The sequence below is a fragment of the Carlito syrichta genome, unplaced genomic scaffold, assembly GCF_000164805.1.
Source record: "Carlito syrichta isolate Samal-C Ts95f unplaced genomic scaffold, Tarsius_syrichta-2.0.1 Scaffold315803, whole genome shotgun sequence".
Classification (NCBI taxonomy): domain Eukaryota; kingdom Metazoa; phylum Chordata; class Mammalia; order Primates; family Tarsiidae; genus Carlito; species Carlito syrichta.
Genome location: NW_007259899.1, coordinates 629,021 through 644,157, shown reverse-complemented (window position 1 = coordinate 644,157; position 15,137 = coordinate 629,021). Strand labels below are relative to the sequence as shown.

At 47.1% G+C, this 15,137-nt stretch overlaps 1 protein-coding gene across 1 annotated transcript in view; it reads left to right on the top strand.

The window, feature by feature from the left end:
• PLEKHG1 (pleckstrin homology and RhoGEF domain containing G1) overlaps positions 1–15,137 on the top strand; it is a 151,509-nt gene that overhangs the window by 105,743 nt on the left and 30,629 nt on the right. The window contains exons 11-12 of the mRNA XM_008073281.2: positions 10,490–10,523; positions 14,322–14,417. Coding sequence (XP_008071472.1) covers positions 10,490–10,523; positions 14,322–14,417 — 130 coding nt within the window. The remainder of the gene's footprint in view (positions 1–10,489; positions 10,524–14,321; positions 14,418–15,137) is intronic.

Here is a 15,137-nt window from a genome sequence, read left to right as displayed (position 1 = left end):
GTGGGAGGTCTGGGTTATCAGGAGCAGGGTGGGGAAGGCTGGTAGGAGGCAGGTAGGAGGGAGAGACAGGCAGGCGGCCCCAGAGGGCAGTGGGCACACAAGCCGAGAGGTCTGGACTGTGGTGGCGTTAGGAGACAACTGCAGGTTTAGGCAGAACTTGAGGGGAAGAGAACAGATTTTGTGGCTGCCAGGGGCTCAGGGTGGGGGTTAGTGGGTGACTTGAAGGCGGAAAAGCAGTTTTGAGAAGGGTTGACGAGTTCTGTAACTTGACTGTGATGGTGGATCAGTGGACAACTCTTTGAATTTTTCAACATTCATAGGAATGTATGGCAAAAAAGTAGTTTTTGTCTATGCAGATTGAAAACTAAATGTAAAACTTGTAAAAGAAAAAATTCAAATCATTCTTCCTATCCAATAGATTGTATTTCTGTGTCTGCACTGGTGACCTTGTGGTGGATCTTCACATGTTCAACTCAGAGTGAAAAGTATCACTGGAAATTGTCAATTTTTAAAATCTAACTGGGCATGGTGGTTCACTCATGCCTGAAATCCCAGCACTTTGGGAGGCAGAGGGGAGAGGACTGCCTGAGTCCAGGGATTTGAGACCAGCCTGGGCAACTTGGCAAAACCTTGTGTCTACAATAAATCAAAAAATTAGCCAGGAATGGTGGCACATACCTGTTTTTCCAGCGACCCGGAAGCCTGAGGCAGAAGGATCGCCTAAGCCCAGTGGGTCAAGGCTGCAGTAACCCGGGCAACAGAGTGAGACTTTGAATCAAAAAATAAAAATAAATAAACTATAACCTTACTCTTTTTATGAGATAGGTATTTTGTTTTATTTTTTTCTTCATTTTGACAGCATTAGGGGGTACAAATAGTTTGGGTTACGTGGTTGCATTGTATAGTGGCCAAGAAGTCTGGGCTTTAAGTGGACTCATCACCCCCATCTGTGCATACTGTTCCCAGTAGGTGACTTTTTGTTCTTCTTTCCCTTCCTGCCTCCCCCTTCTGAGTCTCCATTGTCCGTTATACCAGGGGTTCTCAGCCCCTGACCAGTTCTGCTCCGTGGAAGGTTAAGAACCAGGCCACACAGCAGGCTGTGAGTGACCGGCAAGTCAGCAAAGCTTCGTCTGTATTTCCAGCCACTCTCCATCACTTGCATCACCACCTGAGTTCCGCCTTCTGTCAGATCCTCTGCAGCATTAGATTCTCATAGGAGTGGGAACCCTCCTGTTGTGAACTTGGCGTGCGTGGGATCTAGGACGTACGCTCCTTACAAGAATCTCGTGCCTGATGATGGGGCTGGGGCAGTGATGCCAGTGCTGGAGAGTGGTTGCAAATACAAATTAATATTAGCAGTGAGGTTTGACTGCACAGAGACCACAATGCATCAATTGCTCGCAGACTCATATCAAAACCCTACCTGTGAGTGGCAAGTGAGTTGATGCGCTTCAATGGTACAGCTGCATCTGGTGGTAGGCTTTAAGTCAGAATCCGGACCTTATTTGAGTCTGTGTGTTGTCCACCCATTACTTTATTTACCACTTCCATCTGCGCTTCTTTTTTTTTTTTTAATGGGAGTTGTATATTGATTATATGTTAAAATGTACTAGAAATAGAAATAAAGTGCACAATAAATGTTATGCACTTGAATCATCCTGAAATCATCTGCCCCACCCCCCAGACTAGGGATAAATTGTCTTTCACGAAACTCGTCCTCATGCCAAAAAAGTTAGGGACTGCTGCATTATACCATCATACCATTCTATCTGCCTTTTCATATCCTTAGTTGAACTTCCACTTGTAAGTGACAACATGTGGGTTTGGGTTTTCTGTTCCTGAGTTAGTTCACTTAGGATGATGTTCTCCAAACTGATCTTCTACACTGTATGACTTCTGTTTCACTAATTCTGTCTTTAATATTTTCTTCCTTCTCTTTTCTTTGGGTTTGTTCTACTTCTTTTCCAAACTTTTGATGTTAGACACTTCCTTCATTAATTTTAAGCCTTTTTTTTCTTTTTTGACTCGGAATCTCACTCTGTTGCCCAGGCTGGAGTGCAGTGTGGCATGTTCACAGACACCCCAGCATCAACCTGCTGGGCTCTGGCGATCCTCCCACCTCAGCCTTCTAAGTAGCCAGAACTGCAGGTGCTTGATACCACGGCCGCTAATTTTTGATTTATTGTAGAGACAAGGTCTCGCCAAGTTGTCTGGGCTGGTCTCAAATCCCTGAGCTCAGGCAATCCTCTTGCCTCGGCCTCCCAAAGTGTTGGGATTACAGGCTTGAGCCATAGCGCTCAGCCTAAGTTTTTGATTTATTGTAGAAAAGCTGACTCGCCAAGTTGCCCAGGCTGATCTTGAAATCCTGGACTCAGGTGATTCTCTCGCCTCTGCCTCCCAAAGTGCTGGGATTATAGGCAAGAACCACAGTGCCCAACTTTTCTTTTCAAATGTCAGCATTTAAGTCTATGGAGTCATTTTCAAGTGCCATTTTAACTATACTCCAAAATTTTGATGTGCATTATTTCCAGTATTTTTTAGGTGTATTTTAAATTTCCATTTTGATTTCTTTTTATACCAATGAGTTATTTATTTTTTGAGACAAGGTCTCCCAATGAGTTATTTAGAAGTCATTTAACATTACCTGCAAAAAGATGGAGGGATTTTAGTTGTTTTTTAAACTGAAGAGTAATTTAACTGCATGGGCAGAGCATGTGGTCACTATAATACTAGTCCTCTAAAATTCATTGATTTGAATTCAAGCTTCTTAGTGAGACAAGAAAATAAATAAAAGTTGACCAGGCATGGTGACTCATGCCTGTAATCCCAGCACTTTTGGAGGTGAAGGCAAGAGAATTACCTGAGCCCCGGGGTTCAAGACCAGTCTGGACAACTTGGCGAGACCTCAGCTCTACAGTAAATCAAAAAATTAGCCAGGGGTGGTGACGCACGCCTGTGGTTCCAGCTACTTGGAAGGCTGAGGCAATAGGATCACCTAAGCCCAGCAAATTGAGGCTGTGGTGGCCGTGAGTGTGCCACTGCATTCCAGCCTGGGCGACAGAGAGAGACTCTAACTCAAAAATACATACATACATACATACATACATACATACATACATATATACATATATACATATATAAAAGTTGTTGAGGCCAGGCTCAGTGGCTCAGCCTGTCATCCCGGCTGGGAGGCCGAAGCGAGTGGATTGCCTGAGCCCGCAGGTTCAAGACCCGCCTGGGCAACTTGGCGAGACCTCGTCTCTACAATAAATCAAAAATTAACCGGGTGTGGTAGCGCATGCCTGTGGTTCTGGCTACTTGGAAGGCTGAGGTGGAAGGATCGCAGAGCCCAGCAGGTCGAGGCTGCGGTGGCCGGGAGCGTGCCACTGCACTCCAGTCTGAGTGACAGAGTGAGACTCCTGCTCAAAACAAAAAAAGTTGTTGAAATGTGAAAAAAAAACCAACCAGAGGTTTTGGAGGAAGGGCTGATAGCACAATCTGCCCTGTGTTCCGAGACTGTCTCTTTGGGGACCCTGTGATAAATCAGTGGCAAGGGTGAGGTCAGAGGCAGGGAAAGAATCAGGAGTCTGCCACAGTAGCCTGGGGAGGAGCTGAGGCACACTGACATGGGTCTCGGGGCCACAGGGCCACAGGAGCGGGCACAGAGCACGCCACCGGGGCAACAGGAATGGAATTCTGTCCATTGGGACTCCAGGCTGAGTTAGGAATGGGACGGAGAACACGGCCTCGTGAGTTCCAAGGCAGGTGGGAAGCAAGGAGGAACCTGTCAGAGGGAGCCAGCCACTCACTGGCACTGTCACGCAGGCTGGGCAGGGCCAGCCAAGGGTGGGAATTCGGGGGTCAGAGCCACGGAGCAGGGGACTTTCTTGCCGGAGGCAGGCAGCGAAGCCCTGAGATTTGACATGGTGGCCCACAGGAATGTGTGAGGTAGAGCCAGAACCCTTGAGAGCCCTACGTCTCGGCGATCTGGAGGGAGTGAGGAACCTGGAGCCCACCTGGGAGGAGAAGGGTATTGTGTCATGAAGGAAGGAGCAGATCTCAGGCAGGGAATGAAGAGACAGTCTCAAAGACTGCAGAGGTCAAAAAAGGTTCAACCAGAAAAGGATTTTGGATATGGCAACTAAGAGGTAAGGGACAGGTCACAGTGGGTTGAAGAGAAAAGGGGAACTCGAAGGAGCAGACTGGGGGAAGATTTTTTTTGTTTTGTAATGAAGGTCAGAAAAGAAAAAAGACAGTAGTTTGGGGAGAGGTAAGATCAAAGCAAGACTTTTGTCTGGGTGCAGAACACTGATCCCAATAGTTGGCTGCAGGGCAGGAGAAGGAGAGGAGATAGTAACCATGGAATGCGGGCTTGGTGGCTCTTGCCTGTAATTTCAGCCCTTTGGGAGGCCAAGGTGAAAGGATTGCCTGAGCCCAGAAGTTTGAGACCAGCCTGGACAACATAGCGAGACCTTGTCTCTACAAAAATCAAAATTAGCCAAGCTTGGTGGTGTGCTCCTATAGTTCCAGCTATTTGAGAGGCTGAGGTAGAAGGATCTCCTGAGCCCAGAAGGTCGAGGCTGTGGTGAGCCGTGATTGTGCCACTGAATTCCAGCCAGGATGACAGAGCGAGGCCCCAACTCAGGGAAAAAAACGTGTTGGCGTAGGATCAGAAAGCACAGGATTAAGGGCTAGTCTTGGACAGGGTTGGAAATATCTTATCCGAGCCAGGGGATAAGAAAAATGAGAGAAGACAGAGGAACTTTGAGGTGGGCTTGAGGGAAGATGAAGGGTTTGACTTCTGTGGTGTGGAGGAAGAAGTCACCACCGAGAGAGTGAAGCAGAGATGAGGCGCGGGGACCTGAGGGAAGGTGGAAAAGCCCAGAACAGTTGCTCGGGAAAATGGACTTATCACCGAGATGACCAAAATAATGTGTGAAAGGCATCCCAGAGCCAGTGAAAATGGGCCACCATGAATCTGAGTGATGGTGTCAGTTCAATTGGGAAACTACAGGTGAGACACCGTGGGGTATAGGGGTTCCTCTGTCTTGGGAAATGAATGGCAGAGCTGGTGAGGGGAGGGTTCCCAGGGCCTGGGCAGGGGTGCCAAGGAACGTGCGTTGCAGGAATTGAGTGTGAATTCCATGCCGAGTGGAAAACCGGCTGGGACAGAGGCATGGGTGAAGGATGGCTGATGTGGTCGGAACTGGCTCCACAAGAATTCAGGTTGGAGGGATGGACCTACAGACATCTGTGGCTAGAGAAGGAACGTTTGGAGTCCTGCCCCAGAGTTGGGGCGGTTCCGGGTCTGATCAGGTTCTAGGGTGGCTTCGATTCCATGTTGCTCTTCAGGAGTGGAAGAAAAGGTCTTCAGAGATAAAGTCGTCAAGGCTGGGAGTGGGGGTTCATGCCCCTAATCCCAGCACTTTGGGAGGACAAGGTAGGAGGATCGCATGAACCCAGCCCAAGCAACATATGGAGACCTCATCTCTATAAAAAATCAAAAAATTAGCCAGGTGTGGTGGCACACACCTGTTGTCCCAGCTACTCCTTGGGAGGCTGAGGCTGGAGGATCGTGTGAGCCCTGAAGGTCAAGGCTGTAATCATGCCACTGTACTCCAGGCTGAGCAACTCAAAAAAAACAGAGAGAGAGAGAGAAAGTAAGCCTGACACAGTGGCTCACATCTGTAATCCCGGCACTTTGGGAGGTGGAGTGAGAGGATTGCCTGAGCTCAGGGTTCGAGACCAGCCTGGGCAACTTGGTGAGACCTGGTCTCTACAATAAATGAGAAAAATTAGCCGGGCGAGGCAGCTCATGCCTGTAGTTCCAGGTACTTGGAAGGCTGAGGCGGGAGGATTGCAGGAGCCCAGCAGGTCGAGACCGCAGTGGCCATGAGCATGCCACTGCACTCCAGCCTGGGTGACAGATTGAGGCTCTGACTCAAAAGAGAAAGAGACAGAAAGTGGGCAATGAACCAGGATGAGAGTAGTGAGTGGATCACCCTCATGAATGTCGAGATGGTCCAAGTTGAGCCGGGAGGGATGAGGTGGAATAGAAAAAGGAATGATGGCCATGAGTGTAGAACTGGGTATAAAACTGGAGGGCTGAGATCTCTGAGAAAAGAGTCTGTCTTGCCCCCTGCATGTTTTGAAGAGCATCTGAGGCTTGTTCTCAGGGCTGCCAGCAATGATTTCATCCTGGGGAAATGAATGAGCACAGGTGTGTACTTCAACGTAGCGTGAGTTTCACCTTACCAGGGCGGATGAGATTCCAGGGAGCCCATGCGAGAGGCACCAACGTGTCCTGCAGTTAGTCATTGGTTGCTGGCCTTGTGCCTCCGAATGCCCTTCTGAACATGGGCAGGGTGTCTCTGACATGCCCCACCTGTTGTTTACCCGTCTCCTGGGAACATCAGAACTGCCAAAGCGATTCTGAAAGAAAAACTCTCTAGACCATGACAAGGAGACAGGGTACACACCCATCCTCCCTCCACACGATGGGCGTGTGTTTCAGGCAGCTTTCCCTTTAAATATTCAAGTGGTCATAAATGGAGTCATTAAGAACTGTGCTTTTGGCTAAGGTGTCAATCCTTCTAGAATCTAAAACTGATTTTTTTCCAGCTACAATTTATTGAGCACATACACACTGTACTAAGTAGTTTCTATTCTTCTGGGGGTTTTGTTTTTGTTTTTTGTTGTCTTGTTGTTTTTTGTTTTAGTAGGAGTCTCACTCTGTTGCCCAGGCTGGCATGCAGTGGCATGCTCATGGCAACCACAGCCTCAACCTGCTGGGCTCAGGTGATCCTTCCGCCTCAGCCTTCCAAGTAGCTGGAACCACAGATGCACACCACCACATCTGGCTCATTTTTTGATTTATTATAGAGACAAGGTCTCACCATGTTGCCCAGGCTGGTCTCGAACCATGAGTTCAGGCAATCCTCTCCCCCACCACCTCCCAAAATGCTGAGATTACAGGCATGAACCACCACATCCAGCAAGGATTATTTTTTAGTTTGAAATGTTTACATCTTTCATGAAGACTATTTCTTAAATTATTTTCTTAAGATTTTCAAGATACAGTTATTCCTATGGGATAAAATAAAGGCATAATAGGAAATTTTGAATATCAAAAAATTTTGAATATCACCAGTCTAATAATATCAGTTCAGCTGTAGAAGGTACATTATTTTCTCCCATCTCAGTCCTGTAATTCCACGATAGTCCTTGGCTGACACCTAGTGGACATATGGGAGCAATACATTTTTAAAAATTAAATGTCAAGACAGGGAAAAATTCCTGAGTTGTTGAAGTCGAGTTTACAGATATCGGGGAATTTCTTGGAAACAGCCATACTGCCTGTTCACATATATGGTATAAAACTGAATGCTTGTCCAAGCTAATTGAGAATAAAGGGGAAGGTACTTTTGCATTTTATATATTAACATGGTTCTGTTAATGCTCCCAGAAGTTGAGCTAACATTTGTGATTGAAATTAATTCCAACTACAGTAATGATCTCAAGCTCTGCACGTGTAATAGAAAGATCATTGTTACAAAAATCTGAGCATTTATTTTCTTAAAAAATATATTTTAAGGCTTTTTTTTCTTTTTTGAATCATGGTCATTCTGTTGCCCAGGTTGGAATGCAGTGGCACAATCACAGCTCATTACAGCCTCAATATCCCTGGCTTCAGCTTTCTAAGTAGCTGGGACTACAGGCATGTGCCACCATGACTGGCAACTTTTTTGATTTTTTTTTTGTAGAGGTAAATTTTCTCTGTGTTGCCCAGGCTGGTCTTAACTCCTGGGCTCAAGCGATCCTCCCGCTTTGGCCTCCCAAACTGCTGGGTTTATAGGCCTGAGCCGCTGCCTGTTTTCTCAAAATTAAGGTGACTGTGTTGAGACCTCCCCCGCCCCTTTAACTAAATATGATTGCCACTTAGACTAAATATTTTTTGCTGTGGTATCACAGATTATAGCAAAATGTAAGTAAAATTATTTTTAAAGTTATTTTTAGTAGCATTTGTAGGTTAAGCTACACTATTGAAAAATGAAAGTGACATTAGGCCGGGCGCAGTGGCTCACGCCTGTAATCCCAGCGCTTTAGGAGACAGAGGCGCGAGGACAGCCTGAGCTCAGGGGTTCAAAACCAGCCAGGGCAACTTGGCGAGACCTCATCTCTACAATAATAAAAAAATTAACTGGGCATAGTGGCACACGCCTGTGGTTCTAGCTACTTGGAAGGCTGAGGGGGAAGGTTCACCTGAGCCCAGCAGGTCAAGGCTACGGTGGCTGTGAGTTTTGTCACTTCAACTCAAAAACAGAAAGTGACATTAATGAGGCAAGAAAGGCTACTTAAGGTTCATAGCCGAGTCATGGCACCAAAAAAAGGAAAAAAAAGGCTACTTAAACTAATTTTTTATCTTCTAATCTTCAGGCAAAATGATTCATACCAGGAACAATTAACTTATTTTTCCATAACTTGGCCACAATAACAGCAACAAAAAGTAGTCCTGGGCCAGTGCAGTGGCTCACGCTTGTAATCCCAGCACTTTGGGAGGCTAAGGAAGGAGGAGAATCCCTTGAGCCCAGGAGTTGGAGACCAGACTGGGCAACATAGAGAGACCATCTCTCTACAAAAAAATACAAAAATTAGCTGGCTGTGGTGGTGCCTGCCTGTAGTCCCAGCTACTCAGGAAGCTGAGATGGAAGGATTGCCAGAGCCTAGGATGTCGAGGCCGCAGTGAGCCATGATCATGTCACTCCAACCTGGGCAAGAATAAGACCCTGATTTAAGAGGTGGGGGGAAACCCATGCACTAAACTTCAGGAGGTGGGTATTGGGATGGGAAGAAGTATGTATGTAGAGAAAGAAAAGTCAAGGTTTATCAGGCACAGTCCCCTGGGAGGGTGAGGACTCACTGGTTGAGCTTGTCATTGGATCCTAATCACAGCTCTGGAGGGCGGGTCCTATGATCCCATCTCACAGTTAAGGAGATGGGAGAGCACCCGCCTGGGTAAGGACGCACGCTGGGTTCACAGACCTTGTCCTTCAGGGCCCTTCCTCCACACGGGTGTACATCCTACCCCTCCAGAGAATCTGGGACTCACAAAAGAGATGGGAGGTGTGGGGGTTCAGGGGAATAAGGAAAGTCAGCTGATGACGATCCCAGAGCTTTCAGCAGAAGGAAGGCGGCTCTGGGAAACTTCCGGCAGCCATTTTGCAATGAACTCAAAACAGTTATAAGACCTTCAAATCTTGTTCTTTTTTTTTTTTGAGTTGGAGTCTCACTCTGCTGCCCAGGCTGGAGTGCAGTGCCACACATGCGGCTACCACAGCCTCAGTCTGCAGGGTTCAGACACTCCTTCCATCTCAGCCTCCCAAATAACTGAGACTTCAGGCACACACCACCACGTGCAGCTAATTTTTTCGATTTATTGTAAAGACGAGGTCTCACCAAGTTTCCCAGGCCTGCCTCAAACTCCTGGACTCAGGCAATCCTCTCACCTCAGCCTCCCAAAGTCCTAGAATGACACCGTGCCCAGCCCAGGGATCTTCATGTTTTGATAAACTGTCTAATGGGTGCTGATGATCAGAGGCTCCCATGTTGCAGGGTCGGGGAGTACAGTCTTAGCTCTGGTCATCAGTTGTATAGCATCTAATGCCGTATGATGGTGCTCATCTGACTGAATCTCTCCTGAACTATGTGTGAGATCATTTCTTACTTTTCGGATTAGAAAATATAGTTTAAGCCAGGCTCAGTGGCTCAGCCTGTAATCCCGCGTCTTGGGAGACTGAGGTGAGTGGATTGCCTGAGCCCGCGAGTTTGAGACCCGCCTGGGCAACATGGTGTGACCTCATCTCTACAATAAATCAAAAAATTAGCCAGGCGTGGTAGCACACCTGTAGTTCCAGCGACTTGGAAGGCTGAGGTGGAAGGATCGCTGGAGCCCAGCAGGTCGAGGCTGCGGTGGCTGGGAGCAGCCACTGCACTCCAGTCTGGGCGACTGAGTGAGACTCCAACTCAAAAAAAAAAAAAAAAAAAAGAAAACATAGTTTATTGAGAAAGCAAATTAGAGAGAGAGAGAAAGAGAAGATTCACCTCCCCAAGGTAGAGGAGAGGGCCAAAACCAGGAAACCTGGCGGCCATAGCTCAAAGAGCCAAGTGGATGCCCTAGAGTTTAACAATGCAATGGTCAGAAATCGTGAGGTTTTTAAAAGCTTTTAAAATTCCAGTGATTCCGGTGAATGAGATCCGTGATGGGATTTGGAATTTAGGTCACAGGTTGCAGCTCCTGCCAGTCATCCCAGAGCTTTTGGAGGCAGAGGCAGGAGGATGGCTTGAGGCCAGGAGTTCAAGACCAGCCTGAGCAAGAGACTGACCTCAGTCTCCTAAAAAAAGAAGAAAAAGAAAAAAATTAAGATTTGGAGTTTAAAGAAGAAGGGAAAAAACAAACAATTGCATAATAGCTCTACTTTCTCTTTTTCAGGCCAAGCAAGCAATCCTTGAAATGGATGCCATTCGTAAGTTTTGTTTCCTTGACACAATTTGAAATGTCATTGTCTATTTGTATCTATCACATTTCCTACCTTAATGTGCATGAAAATGTCAATTATAAGGAATGTCATCTCTGTTCACTTACAAACAGGGCAGACAATATAATCCCTTCTTAGCATATTGCCTTGTGTCTGCATTTATTCTGGCTGGCTTATCTGTGTGTCACTTGAGAGCTGGCCACCATCTCCGTGTCTAGGTTTCTGCATCAACTGACAATGTCATATATGACTCCAGGGCCAGCTCTTTCCCCACCTCCACCAAAAGCTAAGGCCTGGCCAGGTGCAGCAGCTCACACCTGTCATCCCAGTGCCTTGGGAGGCCTGGGTAAGAGGATTGCCTGAGCTCAGGGGTTCGAAATCAGACTGAGCAATATGGCAAGATCTCATCACTACAATAAATTTAAAAAAAGAAAAAGAAATTAACCAGGCATGCCTGTGGTTCCAGCTACCTGTAAAAGCGAGGCGGAAGGATCACCTGAGCCCAGCAGATCGAGGCTGTGGTGACCATGAGCGTGCCACTGCACTCCAGCCCGAGTGACAGAGTGAGACTCCAACTCAAAAAAAACAAAAACCAAAAAAACAAGGTTTGACAATGTCCTTCCTGCTTCATCCTGTCTCCTAAAGATTCCACGTTGATTATCTGCATGAATCCCAATCACTTGATAGTTATCGGTGTTCCTGATGCAAAAGATTCAAAAATCGCAACCATCCCATACATAGGAGTGCGTTTCTAGGCTTCAGAAAGCAGGCAGAGAACCGACAGATCAGGTCCTTCCTGATCTAGATAGACATATCCAACAGTGCTTCTCATGTCAGTGTTATTTCTCAGATCAAGAGAAAACAGTAGCTTTAGACAATCATAACCAGGTCTGCCAGAAACTTGTACTCAAAACACATCTACTTTTGCCTAAATCTTTTAAAATACCTTACTTTTGAGGAATCTTTCATCAAGTGCAAACACCGATTCCCTTCCCTACAGCCCTCCATGTGTTACTTCTCCGACGATACAGAAATATCAGCAAAGTAGAATCCATCTGGTATCCAGCAGAAATGACGGGAGATGTCCCACCAGAGTGCAGGGCTGAGGTCTCTGAACCGCCACTTTGATTTGGATTTACTTATTTCCAGGCTCTGGACGAGCACTCAGAAAGCAGAATTCTACAAGTCCCAGGATTATTTCAAGCCACTAGTGGGCTCCACATGCCTGCGGCCCAGCCTGAGGCAATAGCCTTGTTTGCCCAGCCCTGAGTTTGAACTTGGCTGAGTGTGTGTAGGGTAGACCAACCTCATGATGCAACTTTCTGCTGACATTGAAGAAGTGTCTGTGGTTTTTTTGAAACTCAGAACTCTCTCTGAACTGAAGACACCCTTGAAAAGCCTTCGTCTTAAAACTGAGGAACACTGGTTTGTAGCTGTGTCCTGAATGTGTCTGATCATTGAATGCTGCAATACCTTATAATTAGACCAGAGTTTTTGTTTGTTTGTTTGTTTGTTTGAGTTGGAGTCTCATTCTGTCACCCAGGCTGGAGTGCAGTGGCGCGCTCACCATCACTGCAGCCTCCACGTGCTAGGCTCAGATGATCCTTCCTCCTCAGTCTTCCAAGTAGCTGAAATGCAGGCATGCAACATCATGCCCACCTAATTTTTTTGATTTATTGTGCAGATGAGGACTCACCAAGTTGCCTAGGCAGGTCTCAAACCCCTGGGCTCAGGCAATTCTCTCACTTTGGCCTCCAAAAGGCCTGGGATTATAGACATGAGCCACCGCACCGGCCTGACCAGAGTTTCTTAATAAAAAATCTATGAGCAGTACAATGACCACTGTATACCTAATCCTGAATTGTATCTCATATCCAAAAAAAAAAAAAAGTCCATGAGCCAGGCGCAGTGGCACATGCCTGTAATTCCAGCGCTTTGAGAGGCTGAGGCAGAAGGATCTTTTGAGGCCAGGAGTTCCAGACCAGCCTGAGATATATAGCGAGGCCTGTCTCTATACACTACTTGGGAGGCTGAGGCAGGAGGATCGCTTGTACTCAGGAGTTTGAGGCTGCAGTGAGCTATGATCATGCCACTGCACAGAGCAAGAGCCTGTCACTAAAAAAATAATAACAATCATAAAGCTCTCCCTAAAGTCTCTGTACCCTTTATATAGGGTGGAGAGACACAAACACAAATGAAATTTTTTTTTTTTTTTTTTGAGTCAGAGTCTCATGTTGTTAGCCAGGCTAGAGGGCAGTGGCATGCTCACTGCCACCACAGCCTCAACTTGCTGGCTTCAGGCGATCTCTCTGCCTCAGCCTCTCAAGTAGCTGGAACCACAGGCATGAGCCACCGCGGCCAGTTAATTTTGTGATTTACTGTAGAGACAAGGTATTGCCAAGTTGCCCAAGCTGGTCTCAAACCTCTGGGTTCAAGCAGTCCTCTCGCCTTGGCCTCCCAAAGTACTGGGATGACAGGGGTGAGCCACTGTGCTCAACCTTCGAAAATATTAAGGGTCACTGCTCCAGAGCCCAGCTGTCCCAAGGGCACAAAGGCAATTCACTTTCTAGGAAGGCTAAAGGTGATTGATAGCTTTTTTCCCTAAGGAGGGAGAAAGAAAGGCTGGAGGTGGGGGAAGCGGGGGGCGCAAGTTCCCATAGGAAAAAAAAGCCTCAAGATACATACTCAATACCAGTTATGAGAAGGGAACTGTATCCATGTCTGATTATCCGTGTCTGGTGAAAAAGAATAAGTCCATAGAAATCTAAGCTACTAGCCAGGCGCGGTGGCTCAAGTTTGTAATCCCAGCACTTTGGGAGGCTGAGGCAAGAGGATTGCCCGAGCTCAGGGGTTCAAGACCAGCCTGGGCAACTTAGTGAGACCTTATCTCTCAAATAAATAAATAAATAAATAAATAAGCCGAGTGTGGCAGCACGCACCTGTAGTTCCAGCTACTTGGAAGACTGAGGCAGAAGGATCGCCTGAGCCCAGCAGGTCAAGGCTGCAGTGACCATGAGCATGTCCCTGCGCTCCAACCTGGGCAGTAGAATGAGACTTCGACTCAAAAAAAAAAAGAAGTGAAATCTAAGCTACTTGGCCAGGCACAGTAATCCTAGCACTTTGGAAGGCCAAGGCAGGAGGATTGTTGAACCCAGAAGTTCAAGACCAGCCTGGGCCACAAAGCAAGAATTCCATTTTACAAAATAAATAAATAAATAAATTAGCCAGCCTGTGGTCTTAACTACTCAAGAAGCTGAGGCAAAAGGATCAAAAGGCAAAAGGAGACAAAAGGATCTGAGCCCGGGAGGGCGAGGCTGCAGTGAGCTGTGATCCTGCCGTTGTATTCCAGCCAGGGCAGCAGAGTGAGACCCGCAAAATAAATACATATAAAATAAAATAAGAGCCAGGCACGGTGGCTCACACCTGTCATCTCAGCACTTTAGGAGGTGGGAGTGAGAGCATTGCCTGAGCCCACAGGTTCAAGACCAGCTTGGGCAATTCAGCAAGACCTTGTCTCTACAATAAACCAAAAAATTAGTCAGGTGTGGTGGCGCACACCTGTGGTTCTAGCTACTTGGAAGGCTGAGGCGGAAGGATTGCCTGAGCCCAGTGGGTCAAGGCTGTAGCGGCCATGAGCGTGCCACTGCACTCCAGCCTGGGGGACAGAGTAAGACTCCAACTCAAATAATTAAATGAATAAGATAAAAGAGAAATCGGAGCTCATCCTAACCGTTTTCTGAGCAGTACCAGAATGCCTCACTCTTGTTGCCCATGGTGTCTTTGCAGACCATCCAGGCTTCTGCTACAGTCCAGAGGGAGAGACGAAAGCACTTTCTGGCTCTAAAGAAGGTTCTGCTCCACATCGACTGAGAAGAAAATCTGGTAAGCAGGATGTTGTCATCAAACTTTCATGCAAATGGGGCAGTGGTAATGAAAGCCTGTGTCAGACCGACAAAATTATCATTTTCTGTCTGGTTTTTGAGCTTAATTGCCGACTTGAGTACATTTGAGGCAGCCTTAAAATGAGACTCTCAAGGTTTTGTGCTAAAACTCTTTTCTACTTAACTCTCTTTCCCAGTGAATATAAAACATATCAATCGCCAGGCACGGTGACTCACGTCTGTAATCCCAACGCTTTGGGAGACAGAGGCAGGAGGATTACCCGAGCCCAGGGGTTCTAGACCAACCTGGACAACTTGGCGAGACCTCGTCTCTCTGAAAAAGGAAAAGAATTAGCCGGGCATAGTGGTGTGTGCCTATAGTCCCAGTTACTTTGAGGCTGAGACAGAAGGATTGTCTGAGCCTAGGAGACCATAGCTGCCGTGAGCTGTGGTTGTACAACAGAGTAAGACCCCGACTCAAAAAAAGCCAGTCTGTGCGGTAGAACTATGGCAGAGGTTGGATGGAAGGAAGAGTAAAGAAGCAAAGGAGCCGGGCTCGGTGGCTCAGCCTGTAATCCCGGAGGCTGAGGTGAGTGGATTGCCTGAGCCCGCGGGTTCGAGACCCGCCTGGGCAGCAAGACCTCATCTCTACAATAAATCAAAAAATCAGCTGGGCGTGGTAGCGCATGCCTGTAATTCCGGCTACTCGGAAGGCTGAGGC